This window comes from Miniopterus schreibersii (genome assembly GCF_964146895.1).
Source record: "Miniopterus schreibersii genome assembly, chromosome: 13".
Classification (NCBI taxonomy): domain Eukaryota; kingdom Metazoa; phylum Chordata; class Mammalia; order Chiroptera; family Miniopteridae; genus Miniopterus; species Miniopterus schreibersii.
Window position 1 is genome coordinate 33853180 of NC_138113.1, and position 15409 is coordinate 33868588.

The following is a 15409-nucleotide window of genomic DNA, read 5'->3' on the forward strand; positions in this document are numbered from 1 at the left end:
CCGCTCTGCCCTGGGCTGCAGCGGGGGCAGCCCCGCGATCTCCCACCGCAGGCTCCAGCCAGAAACCCCTCCCGGTACCCGGCTCGCGGTTGACAGACATCCACCTTCAGCAACCATGTTCCAGTGCACCATAAACACTCCCTACTCCTGCCTAGCGCTTCCCTCCCCAAGCCAATCAGAGGGATGGGCGGGATCGTCCTTAGTAAATTTCAATTTTTTTTTTTTTTTTTTTTAATAAGAAGGGTAGATTGGTGTGCGGCGTTCCGGCTGGGGAAAAACACCTCCAGAGCTTGGGAGTGGAGCCCCTGTGATGGGCACTAGGACCGGCCAATGAGGAGGCTCCGCCGCTAGTAGGGTTGGCCACTGGGGTGGGTGGGGCGTGAGCGGGGCCTGGCCAATGACGGCGGAGCGGACGGCGGTTGAGCCGCCGAGGGTAGGGTTAGTGTGAGAGGTGCGGCGGGGGAGGTAATGATGATGGTGGCGGAGGAGGAAGGCGGGGGAGGGGGTGCTGGGCGCTGAGCGGCGGCTCTGGCAGGGTTTTGTAGGGTGGGGGACGGTCGCGGGGCGACTCCGTCCGGGAGGGGGCGGGCGTGAGGCGCGCCGTCCGCCTGAGGGGCTGCAGACCCCGGCTCCCTCGAGCGCCACGGCTGGCTCGGCTGTTCCATGTGGCTCCGGCGGGGATGGAGGACTCGGTGGCGGCGGCGGCGGCTGCTGCTGCGGCGGCGACGGAGGAGCGGCGCTGAGGAGGGTACGGGGCCAGACTCAGCCCAACGGCGGGGTTAGAAGTGTGAGGAGGGGGCGGGAGCGGACGTGCGGCGGGGCCGGGGCTCGGGGACCACCAAGCTGAGGTCTTCTGGCATCGCCTGGGTGACAGGGACCGCGGGCGAGCCACCGCCTGCCTCCGCTGGGGGGCAGGGGTCTGGGCTCTGTGCGTGACTAGAGGAGGCTCCGGCGGACTGTGCCCTGAGGATGGGGGAGGGAGGCACCGCACCCTGCACCCCGCAACGGTGCACTTGCCCCGCTGGTCATTGCTTCACGCCCAGGCAGGAGTTTCCATTTCTCTCCGGTTGGCAGCGAAGGCGAAGGAGAGCCCAAGTGGCCTGGAGCCGGGACGCTGCCCGCACTCTGCCTTGAGATTTCTCTCCACTCTTTCCCCATCCATTTCCCCCTCCAACTCTACAACAGCGTTCTTCCCCGCGCCTTAATTTGTTCCAAGCACACTTTCGAGGACTCGAGGCTATTAATTATCGGATGAAAAACAAAGTTTATTTTAAAATGCTCCACCCCGCCCTCTGACTGGCCGTGGACATTACACAGCATCCCTATCTACACTTTCCCGCTCCGCTCGCCCTCCTGTGATGCTAGGAGGGGGAGGTAGGGCCCTGACGTGTGTCCCTGGATTGCTGTTGATGCTGATTAGCAGGCGTGTTGCTCCACGTCTTCAATGTGAATTGGCCATTTTTTCCCTTGGTGTCTTGTGTCCTTGATGTTACTAGCTTTTGAGGTTGGTGTTTTGTTTCATTGTTTGAAAAACGTGTGGAGAACTGGGGTTGTCTGTTGCAGTGTTATCTAACATGAGTGGTTAACCACTTGTCATGCTTCTTTCCTCATATTTTTTTCTCTTTGTTTTGCTTTTCAGTTCTCTGGAATACACATCATATAACCCCTGAGGTGGGCTGGTGATGTCTCCATGAGGGAACCTCCACTCACTCATCCTGTCATGTATATCACACTGTTCTTCACTGGGCCATTCATCTAAGATGGGATTTACCCTGTGAAACAGGGAGAAGACTTATGGACCCCAAACATCATTTCAAGTTGTAGTTGAGTTTTTAAAAGTACAGACATACATGCAAAGCTTTCTTGCTTTGGACCCTCTGCTTTGTTAAAGCTGCTGTGTTGCTAACCCAGAACTGCTCCAGTGTATTGACCGATCATCATGGCTTCAGTTTGGAAGAGACTGCAGCGTGTGGGAAAACATGCATCTAAGTTCCAGTTTGTGGCCTCCTACCAGGAGCTGATGGTTGAGTGTACCAAGAAATGGTAAGACATGCCAGGGGGTAGAGTCTGCTCTGATGTGGCCTAAACTCACTGTGGCCTAAACTCTGCTTCTTCTGACAGCAGGTATACCTTTCTGTAATGTACAAGTGTGTAGAAGCTGGGCAGGGTACAGATTACTCTAACAAGTGATGTGTGCATTGTTGCTGCTGGTACTGGCCCTTTGGGTTTTAATTACCGTACTTCAGGATGGCTCAGAGGACTGTAACTGTGAGAGCACACTAAAAGTACAGTAGATTTGGTCTTGAAGTCTTTCATCATTAGTGTTAGAATAACTTTGATTTTTTAAAACTTTAAGGTGACAAAGAATGACTATTGAAATATTATAAACATATATGCATATGTTTTAATCTAAAAATCTATTGTTGTGGGATAGGGATAATCTATGCTATTTTTTTCTTGATTTTTCATTTTTCTTTGCTTAAGATAAAGAATTTTTCATTATTTGAATAATGGAATGCCAGTCCACATAACCTTAGAAATTCTTTTGTTATATGCTTAGTCAGGCAACTGTGTTTTATTTTAATTGCCTAATGGGATACATTTCTTGGCCAGACTTAAGGAAGCAATTAGTAGTGCTGGTCTATGATTTGCTTCTTTCCACTTGAGCAAAGTAAATTTAGGGCTTTCTTTTCACTGCCCTGAGTGATCAGCAAGAAGAATTCTTACTTAGTGAGAAAAAAAGTTAATCTTAAGCAAACGGTCCTTTGGGTTTTGATTTATTGCAGTGATTAAGCAGTATTATTGCGAAAATAAGCCCATTTCATTGTCCACAAGGACTCTAACCTCATGTCTGTATTAACCTCTCTATTTAACATTCTTTTTATTTAGTTGAAAAAAACCCTGTCTTGCTCTGTTCTAGAACTCTTAAAGCATATTTGAATATTTATTTGGAAACTAGTTTCTGAGTGCTTTTCTTTTGAACTTGTTAGGAATGTTATTTTATGTGCAACTCGAGAAATGCATGTACTGATTACCTACTTTATACTAGGGACTGTGGCTTTAGAGTTGAATATGACATAATCCCCACTCTCAAGGAGCTCACAGTTCAGGGTAATGACAATCATGTAAATAAATAAATTCACTGTGATTGGTACAATAATATAAATGTGTATGCTGTTAGGATTTTAATCTGTGTCCATCACTTAACAGTTGGGTACCCTTGGGAACAGCTTATTTGTCTGTGGTTTCGTTTCCATATCCACAAAGGAAGTAATGGTACCACTTCATAGGAAGAGTTATTGTGAAGATTAAATGAGTTAATACATGTAAAATGCTTGTAACAGAGTCAGGAATATAGTAAATGCCCAACAAATGCCATTATTACTTACAAAGTTAGCAGAGGAGGAAATATTTAACTCTTAAGGGTAAGGGGTAGGGTCTTGGGATGGCTTTCTGGAATCTGAGCTGGGTTTTGCAAGATTCCTAGTAGTTGGCTAAGGGGGAAGAAATGAAAGATATTCTAGATTGAAGCAGCAGCCTATGCAAAAGCATAGGGGCATTAAATAGCTTGGGGTGTGCTGGAAATTCAGGCAGTGTAGTTTGATAATCATGGGGCTTAAAGTGCAGGACAGGGGTAGCACAATGGATATGATGTTTGCGAGGCAGGGAGGATTCAAATCCTCAAAAGTTATGTGCTGTTATACATGGGGACATAGTGAAAGGTTTTGAGTGGGAGAGGCATTAGGTTGGCATTTTGGAATATCACTTGATAACAGCATGGAATAAGGATCATAGTGGAAAGGGTGACTGGAGGCAGTGATGTTAGGGGTAGCTGCGACAATAGATGAGGTGAGAAAAAAGGGTTAGATTAAGGCAGTGACAGAGGGAATGGAGAGAATGGACCAGAGGAGCACTTAGGACACAAAATGGATAGGACTCGGTGGTTATTTCAGTCAGAAGGCTGGAAAGGATAGGGGTGAGGGAGAGGGAGAGGCCTAAATTGACACCCAAGTTTCTGGCTTAGAAGACTGGGTGTACTACTAACCAAGCTAGGGAATACATGAGGAAGATCATGATTACAAGTATTTCTTAATTTGGCAGTATACTGGGAATATCAACTTAAAGATGGTTAAATTAAAATCTGTTTTCTTAAGGGAAATAGAACATATCAGGTGATTCTTTAGTCACAAAATTTCTTACCCACAGTTTGCAGCATCCCTGGATTTTTTTTCCTTGAGAAGCATGTAAGTTATTGTTAATGTGTCTCAAGGTGAAAGCAAGAATGAAAATTTAACTTGATTACAGTTGAATAGATGGCTTATTTTTAGGGGTTGACATTATGATACACCTATTAAATTAGATCTTTACGATAGGATCTGGCCTTAACATTAGAAACATCTGTATGTTCTAGAATATTCAGACATTAGTTCTAAATATTTTGTCCTCCCATTTAACAATATAAAGCTAACAAGGTGACAGACTTAAAGACTAACATATTTGTTTAATGTACTGGAATTTTATAAGTGGATCCTTAAATAGAGCTTTAAAATCTCTTCAATATATAAAAATTTGTTGTAATGACTTTTAGTTAGTATTCCTTTTGCCTTATTTTGTATAGGGTACTGTGATAGATACAGATCAGGCCTAATTTCTAGACTTTTATCCTATAGTTTTCTTTCTTCCTTTTCTTTCTTTTTTTCATTCCTTATTTTGATCATTGCAAGAAATCTTAAATTATTGGATGTGTGTGTGCTGAATTAGAAACTATTTAAAAGACATAAGAAAAAAACAGAGTTGGGCACATAGTAAAATTTTTTTATCAGCTACTTTTACATTTAGGTATTATTTTGGGGGATATGGAAGAATAAAAGGTGAAGAAGGAAATTTAGAGATGCCAACTGAATATAAAAGAAAAGATACATCAGTAATAGCATTGAAGATAAATTGCAAGTATTGAGAGGATAAGAAAATACATCTGGTATAAATTATAGAAGAAGGAATAAACTATAAAAAGAAGGAACAGTTAGCATTCTACTGGGATTGTGCCTTTGGAGGTAACCTGTGTATATAGGTACCATTGCCTTTTCGAACCTTGCTTCTTAAAGTGCTTTCTGAGAAGCAGGAACATTTGCAACACCTGGGAATCTGTTAGAACTGCTGACTGTCAGGCCTTGCCCTAGACCTACTGAATCAGAATCTCCATTTTAATAAGATTCACAGTATGCATATTCAGGTTTAAGAAGCAGTATTTTTAAGTGATGTTTTCAACCTTACCAAGTCCCCATTTATGACTTTAGGATAAAGTATATTTAAAATACACTGACTTCTGTATGAATTTGTAACTCAAAGAAATGAAGATGAAACTCAAAGGATTAAGAAAAGGCATAGTAAGTTGATGTAATAGGGTAATGGGAATCAGGATATGTTTTCCAAGGAAGAATGTGTTATTTCTGTAATTATGGAGAGGAGAAACATTTTCCCATGTTCTCTTGTCATAGCCATAGGGTCTGAGCCTACACATGACAGTAACAGGATGAAGGTCAAGGTTTAAGGAGGCCACCTTTTGAGATCTAGGCCATGAGTAAACTCACTGTACTTTGCCCTTGATCAAAGGATGGATTCTATAGATTAGAGGGTTTGGGATTTCTGCTTTCTCTTTGTTGCCTTTGCCCTGCCTGATACAGTTGAGTTCCCTTAGTTCAACAGGGCCTACTTCCTGATTCTTTCATGGTGTAGTGGTTCTAGAATTTAAGTCAGGAACAAAAACCAGAAAGACCTTATACTGTGAGGTTCTGTTCCTCATCACTCCTTGATTGTCAGGTAGAGGCTCTGGCAAATTTGGAGACGATAAGAGTTCATATCCCCTACTCTTATCGTTGTCCCAAGTAATTTAATTATTAATCTTGCTTAACTGATGTAGCTGTTGACAAGTGGTGAGACTGGCCACTGGAGATGAGTTTGAGAGAAAGAAACTTTGCTCGCTTTTATCTTAGTTTACTTCTTATCCTATTCTTTTATCACTTGCAAGCCTTTAAATTTCTGAGAGAAGTCTTCACTATATGAGCCCTCAGTGGCCCTTCAGGTATTGAAGGAAACTACTTGAAAGTTGGCAAGTTGTGGTTATGATAATTCATAACCACAGAATTCAACCACAGGTTGCAGAATTCAATTCTAGTAGGACCTCCTATATATATAATAAGGACCATTATGTGTAAGCAAGTATTTTAGTTTCTGTGTATGTCTGCATCACCTAAATATATGAACATATTTATGTTTTTATATTTCTTCTATCTAATTCTTAGTTATGGCATTCAAAAAGTATTTAAAATAGTATGTTTTTCTTAAAAAGGCATAAATATATTTTTTCTGATTTTTTGTCATATAAGAATTTCTTTTTCTTGTTTTTAAATATAGTTTTAGTTATAATTTATTTTAAAAAATAGGTAATACAATCACATGGTTCAAAATTCTAGAGGTACAAAAATGTGTATCTATCCCTAAAAGTAACTCTTAATATTTTTTCATTATTCCACACATCTTTACAAACCTTGTGACCTCAAGATTTGAAAAGTAAAAAAAAGTAGCTGTTTTCAGGGCTTAAGTTTGTGACACTGGCCTGATAGATAAAATATAAAGTCCTTAATCTGATGTTCCAGGCTCTCAGTAAATGAACCTAATTTAGTTTTCCAGTTGGATATCAGAATGCTACAGGCACTTTAAGTATTAACTTGAGTTTATGAAGTACAAATTACATTAATAAGTACTCATTCAGATCCACTTCTTTGGGTGGATTAAACATGCATTTCTCTGTTGATCATCTAATGGAGTGAAATAGAGGTACGGTACACTAGCCTTGATGTGAAGAACCTACTTTTGAAATATATTTTTTAAAAAATTAATTGGAAACAAGCTTGGTGTGTTTTAGGAGTATCTGGAAGGCCAATGTATCTGGAACACAGTAGAATAAGGGATAAAATGATAGGTGAGATCTAAGAGGTAGGTGGTAGGGAGGGGGATGGGTTAGATCATATGTGGCCTTGAGGCCATGGTAAAGGCTTTTGGATTTTAAGTGTGATAGAAAGCCATTGGAGAGGTATGAGCAGGGAAGTGATATAATATGATTTGCATTTTAAGAAGATTATTCTGGATACTTTGTGGAAGATACCAGTTAGGAGGCTATTGTAATAGTCCAAGAAGCAAAGAGGTAATGGTTGAGGGTGTTGAGAAATGGTCAGATGTATGTAGGTGATACACACTTGATACCACCACACTTTACTGAGGTATAACTTAACACTTTTACATACAATAAAATGCATACATTTTAAGCGTACATTTCAATGAGTTTTGACAAAGGTATATATCTGTGTAACTGGAAATAAATATTTTTTAATGTATAGTTGAAAGGACTTAATGATGGATTAGGTATGATATAAAGAAAGTGAGAGATGAATCAGTAATGACTATAGTTTTTTGGCTTGAGCAACCAGGTGAATGTAATAGTTACAGGGATGGGGAACACTTGGAAAAGACAAGATTTGGCATGAAGGAGAAATCAAGAATTGGCTTTCCTTTTTTTTAAAGTTTGGGACATCCAGATGGAGGTCTCACTTAAGCAGTTAATTTTGAGTCTTAAGCTCAGGGGAGAGAAGAGGCTGTAGTCACTTAGTACAGTCATGTGTCACTTAACTGTGGGAACAAATTCTGAGAAATGCATCATTAGGCTGTGTTGTTGTGTGAACATCGTAGAGTGCACTTACACAAACCTAGCTGTTATAGCCTCCAACATACACCAAGACTATATGGTATAGCCTGTTGCTAGGCTACAAAGCCTGTATAGCATATTATTATAGTGAATACTAGGCAATTTTAACACAGTGGTATTTGTGTATCTAAATGTATCTAAACATAGAAAAGGTACAATAGAAAGGTACAATACTGTATAAAAGATAAATGCTTCACCTTTATAGAGTACTTACTATGAATGGAACTTGCAGGACTAGAAATTGCTGTGGGTGAGTCATTGAGTGAGTGGCGAGAGTGTGAAAGTATAGGACATTACCCTACACTACTGTAGACTTTATAAACACTGTCTCACAAGCCCTCCCCCTGCTTTCTTCTGACAGGATCAGAAATAGAACATCTAAGCTGTCAGTGCTGCTCCATGAATAGGGTAGGGATGTGGGCCAGAATGATTAGAAATATTGGGTATAAACAGTCTGGGTAAGGCATAGGTCACCATAATAGTGACTGTCAGGAGAGAGTGAAAGGTGGCCTGAGGATCAGTAGGAATGAGAAATTAAGATGGAAAGAAAAAGGATCATAGGGAATTGTCATGACAATTTGGTCTGGGCTACTTCATGTTAGAGTAGTAGTCTGATTAAGGAACTTTGTGGTATTCATTGAAAAAAAAAGGGTGTTTTAATGGAGAGAGTGTAGAACTGATAACTCAGTATTTTGACTTTGGATATTTGTTTTTGGTTCCATTGACCCTATTTGGCACAAAGGACTCTGTCTGGCATTGAATTGATGGAAGAAGTAACATTTATCTATGCATTACAACCTGAAAATATTTCCAAAGTACAGGGATAGTCTGGATCCACACTACCAAAGAAAACTTTTACTAAAGTGGCAGTGGCACTTAATACTTGTTAAGGTAGCTCCTGTGGACCTGTGTTCTTGTATAGGATCTTAGGTCCTCAACAAAGAATTTATAACAATGTACTCTGAAAACCATCAAGTAGAATTAACTTGCCAGCATTTGTGTGTGTGTGTGTGCATGTGCGCGCGCGCACGCACACACACACACACGCACACTATGGTGACCATAATATTTAGGATATATTTCTTTATGATCGTTTTTCTTTAAAAACTTTTTCCCTGTCATGATTTTTAAAACCAACCCATGGAGTAAAATGTATCTTTTGGTAGTGTGTAATTCCCTTATCTTATTTTGGTATCAGGTCTTGGTTTATGTATTTTAAAAGTTGATTTTTTAAACAAAATTTTAAGGGATTATGTGAAGAAGTTCTCTTAAGATTTAGTTTAGTTTCATATTCGTTTTATACTTAGATGCTTGGAGAACTTAAAATGTGCTATTGATGCATCATATGTGTTTGTTCTAATTTTGTGGAAAATTTCAACAAAAGAGTCACTGAAGTAGTTCACTGCATGATATAAAAATAGTCCAGTGTGCTGAAGGAAAAATTGTACAAGCATTTTGAGCTGAGTGCTCAATAGGGATGTTCATATTCTGCACCGGGGCTTTTGCATAGTTTTTAAAAGGAGTGGCACTGAGTTTGTGAAATGGGGGCAATAAAATTACTACAGGCTCTCAGTATGTGTTTGTCTTATTTTTCACTCTTATGGTGATATTTTTAGGCAGCTTTGCTAATAGACACCTAAAGATTTTCCTTGGTAAATTTGATCTATTAAAAAAAATTCCTGGTGTTATTAATCCCAGTGTTTTATTTTTAAAATACTTTAAAAAACACTTAAATATGACTTTAATACTTCAATAACAATAAAAAAAGATTGACTTTAATGCAAGGAAGTTATCACTTTAAAAGCTGGTACTCTGCCTATGTCCAAAAGAGTTTGTCAGCTTCAGAATTTAAAATAACACTATGTTGACTAATTTAGGGACATAAATAGAACAGAGATAGTCTTAGATGAGCGAGAGTAATGTTACTAGGCCCTTAACAGTAGTTACCATTGGACAATGGACTTGGTTCTGAGTTTACTGGCAGCTATGGCAAAAGGGGAAGCACATTGACTCACATAATATTCCTTCTGGCTAAAGAAAATTAATTTGCAGAGACTTTTCTTAGAACTTCACTCAAAGAGGATTTTTATTGTGAAAAATATATGTATGACATTTGAGATAGTTTCCACCTATCAAGACTGTTAAATTGGATAATGCTTCTGTTGCCATAATATATAATCTTTATGAAGACCCTTTATGAGGTACTGTGGCTGAGGAACCTACTTTTTTGATTATCTAATTTAAATTAAGGCTACAACTTATTTAGAAGAATGGATATTTAACATAAATGAAGTTCTGTGCTGTCCAGAAGCAACTAACCATATCTGGCAATTACATATAAATTTAAATTAAATTAAATTAAAAATTCAGTTCCTCAGGCACATTAACCACATTTCAAGTGCTCACTAGCCACATGTAGCTAGGGGCGCTACCGTGTTGGACAGTGAAAATGTGGAACAGTCCCATATTGGACAGGATCGTTTTAGCTATTTCCTCTCAAACTGGCTGATTTCAGAATCACCAGGGCCCTTTGCAAATATGGAGATTTTCATGCCCATTAGAAAGTCCTGATTTTTGTATGTCTGGAATGGTGCTGGCAAATCTGTCATTTTAGAAGTTCCCTGATTGCTTAAGATCATCAAACAAGGTTATAGAACCACCATATTTGATTCTTTCTCAGGTATCTGCCTGAAATAAAACTTTTACAGATGCTGGATGATAATTCCTCTTGGTACTGCAGACATGTTTATTGAGTCAAGAATTTGAACTGAATTTTCTTTTGATTCAGTTGTTGTGTGTGTGTGTGTGTGTGTGTGTGTGTGTGTTAAAAGTGAGAGAAATGTACTTTAGCTGTGTCACATATAAAGCCGTCAAATTAATATAAACATTTTGACAGCTTCATTCATTCACTTAAAAAAATTAGTTGTCTTCCGTAGAAGCAAGGACTGTTGGGGGGTGAGTCTCTAAAGATAGGATTTTTATTTATTTATTTATTTTTATAGCAAAGTTTTGAAACTTCTCAAGTATTTGCACTATTGTACTTCTAGGCAACACTTCTGGATCTACTTCTTTTTTTCTCTGAAGAATGCCTTAATTCGTACTCCAATTTTCCTATTGCCACTGCGTTGGTGGCATCCTTTGTCATCTTTTGCCAAGGCCTATGGTTCCCAAACTGCACTTTGGAGCCCAGAAGGCACTGCAGAGAACTCACAGCTGTGCCAAGAGATGCTTAAAAATTCTGAGGGAAACACAGCAAAATCTGTTGGAAATCACATAAACTTCTACCTTAAGGTAGTTCATTTTCAAATTATATTGCTACATTCCTTCAACAATACCATATTTTTACAAAGCAGAGTTTTTAGTAGCTGCTGTGACAAAAACCAAGTACTATGTGAAAATCTATATGTAACAGAAAAAGAGGAAGGCAGTATCCAAAATGATTCTAAGGTTTGAGAAGTTGTGTAGTGCTCAACACAGGTGCTAAGTTGTTAGGACATACATCTTCCTTAAGTTTGGACCTGACTACGTAATAAACAGAATGGTTAGGTATGTCTTATGGCCTGTGAAAAAAATTACTGACACATTATGAGTCTTGTAAACCCAGAAAGTTGGGGAATCTGGTGTAGGGTTTTTGGTTTTTTTTTTAAATATCTTCATTGATTTCAGAGAGAGGAAGGGAGAGGGAGAGAGAGAGACATCAATGATGAGAGAAACATCACTGATCATCTGCTTCCTGCATGCCCCCAACTGGGGATCAAGCCTGCCACCTGGGTTTATGCCCTGACGGTTTTGTGCCCTGACCGGGAATTGAACCACGATCTCCTGGAACCTAGGTCGATGCTCAACTGCTGAGCCACGCCCGGCTGGGCCGGTGTAGGTTTTTGTGATATCCTTTAACACTTTCCTAGTTCCTTCTGGTCCTTTGTTTATATTATTGCCATAGTTATACTTCTAAAACGTACCTTCCAGATTCCTCCTTTGTTTATAGGATACTGTTAATATAGTAATTTTAATCTTTTAAATCTATATTCTGTTTTACTAGTCAATTTACCACAGTTCCCCTTAAGTTTTCAAAATCTTATTTCTCCAAAACATTATCTTTCTTCTCTATCCCCTTTCAAAAATCATTAAATGCAAAGAGAATTTAGTAATATTCTATCTCAAAGTAACTTAATTGAAATTGAATTTATTCATGTAATAAGTGGGTTTAGAAATTAGTTTAATGGTTCAGCTTTAATTTGAAGAGTACTCTAATTTACAAGATGATCTTTTAAAAATTGATTCCTTTATTTTGAAAACTTTTTATTGAATTTATTTTAGGTTTACAAAGGAGTTATAAAGATAGTATAGAAATGGAACTGCTGGGTCATGTGGTAACTTTATCTTTTTGAGGAACTGCCAAACCCTTTTCCAAAGTGGCTGCATCATTTTATGTTCCCACTAGCAACGCATGAGGCTTCCAGTTTCTTCACATTCTCACCAGCACGCCTTATTGTCAGTTTTATTATATTCATCCTAATGGTGTAAAGTGGTATATCACTGTGGTTTTGATTTGCATTTCTTTAATTGCTGGATACTGTTTAGTCACAGTCTTTTTCATGTATTTATTGGCCATTTGTATTTTTTTATTTTATTAGAAATGTGTACTCTGATTCTGTGCACATTTTTAATGGGGTTATTTTATTTATATTTTTAGCATTGCATTGTAAGAATTTTAAAAATATATTTTAGATATTAGACACATATATGTGATTTACAGATATTTCTCTCATTCAGTGAGTTGTCTTTTCACTTTTATGGTGGTGTGGTGTCTTCATGCACGAAAGTTTTAAATTTCATTAAGTCTAATTTATTTTTTACTTTATTACTTGCATCTAACACTATTTTAAGTTAATTTTTGTGTATGGTATAAGGAAGGGGTCCAACTTCATTTTTTGTGTGTGAATATTCAGTTCTAGCACCATTTATTGAATCTGGGTATATTTTTCCTGTTTCTTTTTGCACAAATGAGCAGATATATGTTTTTCCTCCCCTTATTTCTTCCTTTTTACACAAAAGATGTAGGAAAATATTATTGATACTGTGTTTCACTTTGCTTTTCACTTAGCAGTATATCCTGGAAATCATTCCATATCATTTCATAGAGATCATACTCATCCAATAGTGATACATTATTGTTAACTAAAGTCCATAGTTTATAATAGGGTTTACATTACTTTTTGTGTTGTGCACCTGTGGGTTTTAACAAATATATAATGACATGATTCCCTAACAGTATCATACAGGATAGTTTCGCTGCCCTAAAAATCCCCTGCACTCCACCTATTCATTCCTTTCTCCCTTTTCCTGAATCCCTGACAACCACTGATCTTTTTTATTGTTTCTATAGTTTTGCCTTTTCCAGAAAATCATATAGTTGGAATTATACAATATGTAGCCTTTTTAGATTGGATTCTTTCACTTAGTAATATGCATTGAAAGTTCCTCCATATATTTGTGTGGCTTGATAGCTAATTTCTTTCTAGCACTGAGTAGTATTACATTGTATGGGTATACCACAGTTTGTTTATCCATTCATCTATTGAAGGACCTTTTCATTGCTTCCAAGTTTTGTTCATTATAAATAAACCTGCTATAAGCATTTGTGTACAGGTTTTTATGTGGAACATAAGTTTTCAGCTCATTTTGGTAAATACCAAGGATCACAAGTTCTGTATCAAATGGTAAGCATATGACTAGTTGTGTAAGAAACTGCTAAACTGTCTTCCTCAATGCCTGTATCATTTTGTATTCCCACCAGCAATAAATGAGTTCCTTTTGTTCCGCATTCTCACCTGACTTTGATGTTTTCAGCGCTTTGAATTTTCACCATTCTAGTAGATTTGTAGTGGTACCTCATTTTAATTTGCAATTCCCTAGTGACATATGATTTTGAGCATCTTTTCATATGTGTATTTGCCATCTGTATATCTTCTTTGGTGAAATGACTAGATCACTTGTCCATTTTTAATATTGGGTTGTTGTTTTCTTATTTTGAGTTTTAAGAGTTCTTGGTATACTTAGGATATCAGTCCTTTACCAGATATATGTTTTGAAAGTATCTTCTCCCAATTTGTGGCTTGTATTTTCATTTAATTAATTGTGTCTTTTATAGAGCATAAGTTTGTAATTTTAATGAAGTCCAATTTATCAACTTTTTTCTTTAAATTTATCTTTATTGTTGAAAGTATTACAGATATCCCCCTTTTTCTTCCCCCATTGATCCCCTCCACCCCGCATCTGCCCCCCCGCCCCCCCAGGCCTTCACCACACTGTTGTCTGTCCATGGGTTATGCATATATGCATGTAAGTTCTTTGATTAATTTCTTCCAACTCACTCCCCCATCCCTGCCTTCCCACTGAGATTCATCAGTCTGTTCCATGCTTCTATGTCTCTGGATCTATTTTGTTCCTCAGTTTATTTTGTTTATTAGATTCCACATATGAGTGAGATCATGTAAAACTGAATGAGAAAGAATCAGAAAACCTGAATAGGCTAATAACAACCGATGAATTGAAGCAGTAATAAAAAAAACTCGCAGCAAACAAAAGCCCTGGTCCGGGTGGCTTCACAAGGGAGCTTTCTAATTCTTTAAGTTGTAGGGTTAGATAGTTTACTAAAAGTTTTTTTGCTTTTTGAGGTAGGCTTGTAGTGCTTTGAGCTTCCCTCTATTTTGAATGATAGCCTTGCTGAATAGAGTAGTCTTGGTTTCAGATCCTTGTTTTGCATTACCTTGAATACTTCATGCCATTCCCTTCTGCCTGTAGAGTTTCTGATGAGAAGTCAGCTGACAGCCTTATGGGAGCTCCTTTGCAGGTAACAGATTGCTTTTCTCTAGCTTTAATATACTCTCTTTGTCTTGAATTTTTGGCATTTTAATGATGTGTCTGGGCATGGGCCTCTTTGGATTCTTCTTGCTTGGGACTCTCTGTGCCTCCTGAACTTGTGTGACTTTTTCCTTCACCACATTAGGAAAGTTTTCTGCCATTATTTATTCAAACAAATTCTCTATTCCCTTGCTTATTCTCTTCCCCTTCTGGTAGTCCTATAATGCAAATATTGTTACATTTCATTTTGTCCCACAGCTCCCTTAGACTGTCCTCCTGTTTTTTAATTGTTTTTTCTTTTTGGATTTCTGATTGAGTGATTTTTCTACCCTGTCTTCTAATTCACTCTAATCTGCTGTTTATTCCTTCCAATGTATTCTTTATTTCTTTTATGTCATTCTTAATTTCCATCATAATTTCCTTCATCTGTTTTCATGCTGTTGAGCATCCTTACAATCAGTATTCTGATATCTGATAACTCTATATCTGATAGATTACTTATCACCATTTCGTTTAGCTCTTTTTTTTGAGACTTCTTTTGTTCTTTCACTTGGGGCTTATTTTTTTGTCTCCTCACTTTGGCTGCCTATTTGGGTTTGTTTCTATGTGTTAGGTAGATCCTCTAGGACTCTCAGTCTTTTTGGAGGGTCTTTGGTGCAGGCCGATGTCAGACGCAGTTTGTGACTGGCCCTGAGTACTCTGTTTGGAGCTATCAACAACCCTCAGCTTGAGGCCTCCTCTACTGGGGCTGGGTGCATTTGGGCAGGACCAAGATGCACA

General features: G+C 38.4%; 1 protein-coding gene across 8 annotated transcripts in view; it reads left to right on the forward strand.

The window, feature by feature from the left end:
* The first annotated feature begins 390 nt into the window (after window positions 1-390).
* The window catches only part of EHBP1 (EH domain binding protein 1), a 279331-nt gene continuing 264312 nt past the window's right edge, over window positions 391-15409 (forward strand). For 5 of the 8 annotated variants that reach the window (XM_081157051.1, XM_081157054.1, XM_081157053.1 and 2 more), the window contains exons 1-2: window positions 406-748; window positions 1640-2043. In XM_081157051.1, the coding sequence (XP_081013177.1) occupies window positions 1940-2043 (104 nt within the window). In that variant the 5' untranslated portion in view covers window positions 406-748; window positions 1640-1939. Of the gene's footprint in view, window positions 749-1639; window positions 2044-15409 lie in introns of all 8 variants that reach the window. The other 3 variants (XM_081157052.1, XM_081157055.1, XM_081157057.1) reach the window with 1 other exon arrangement.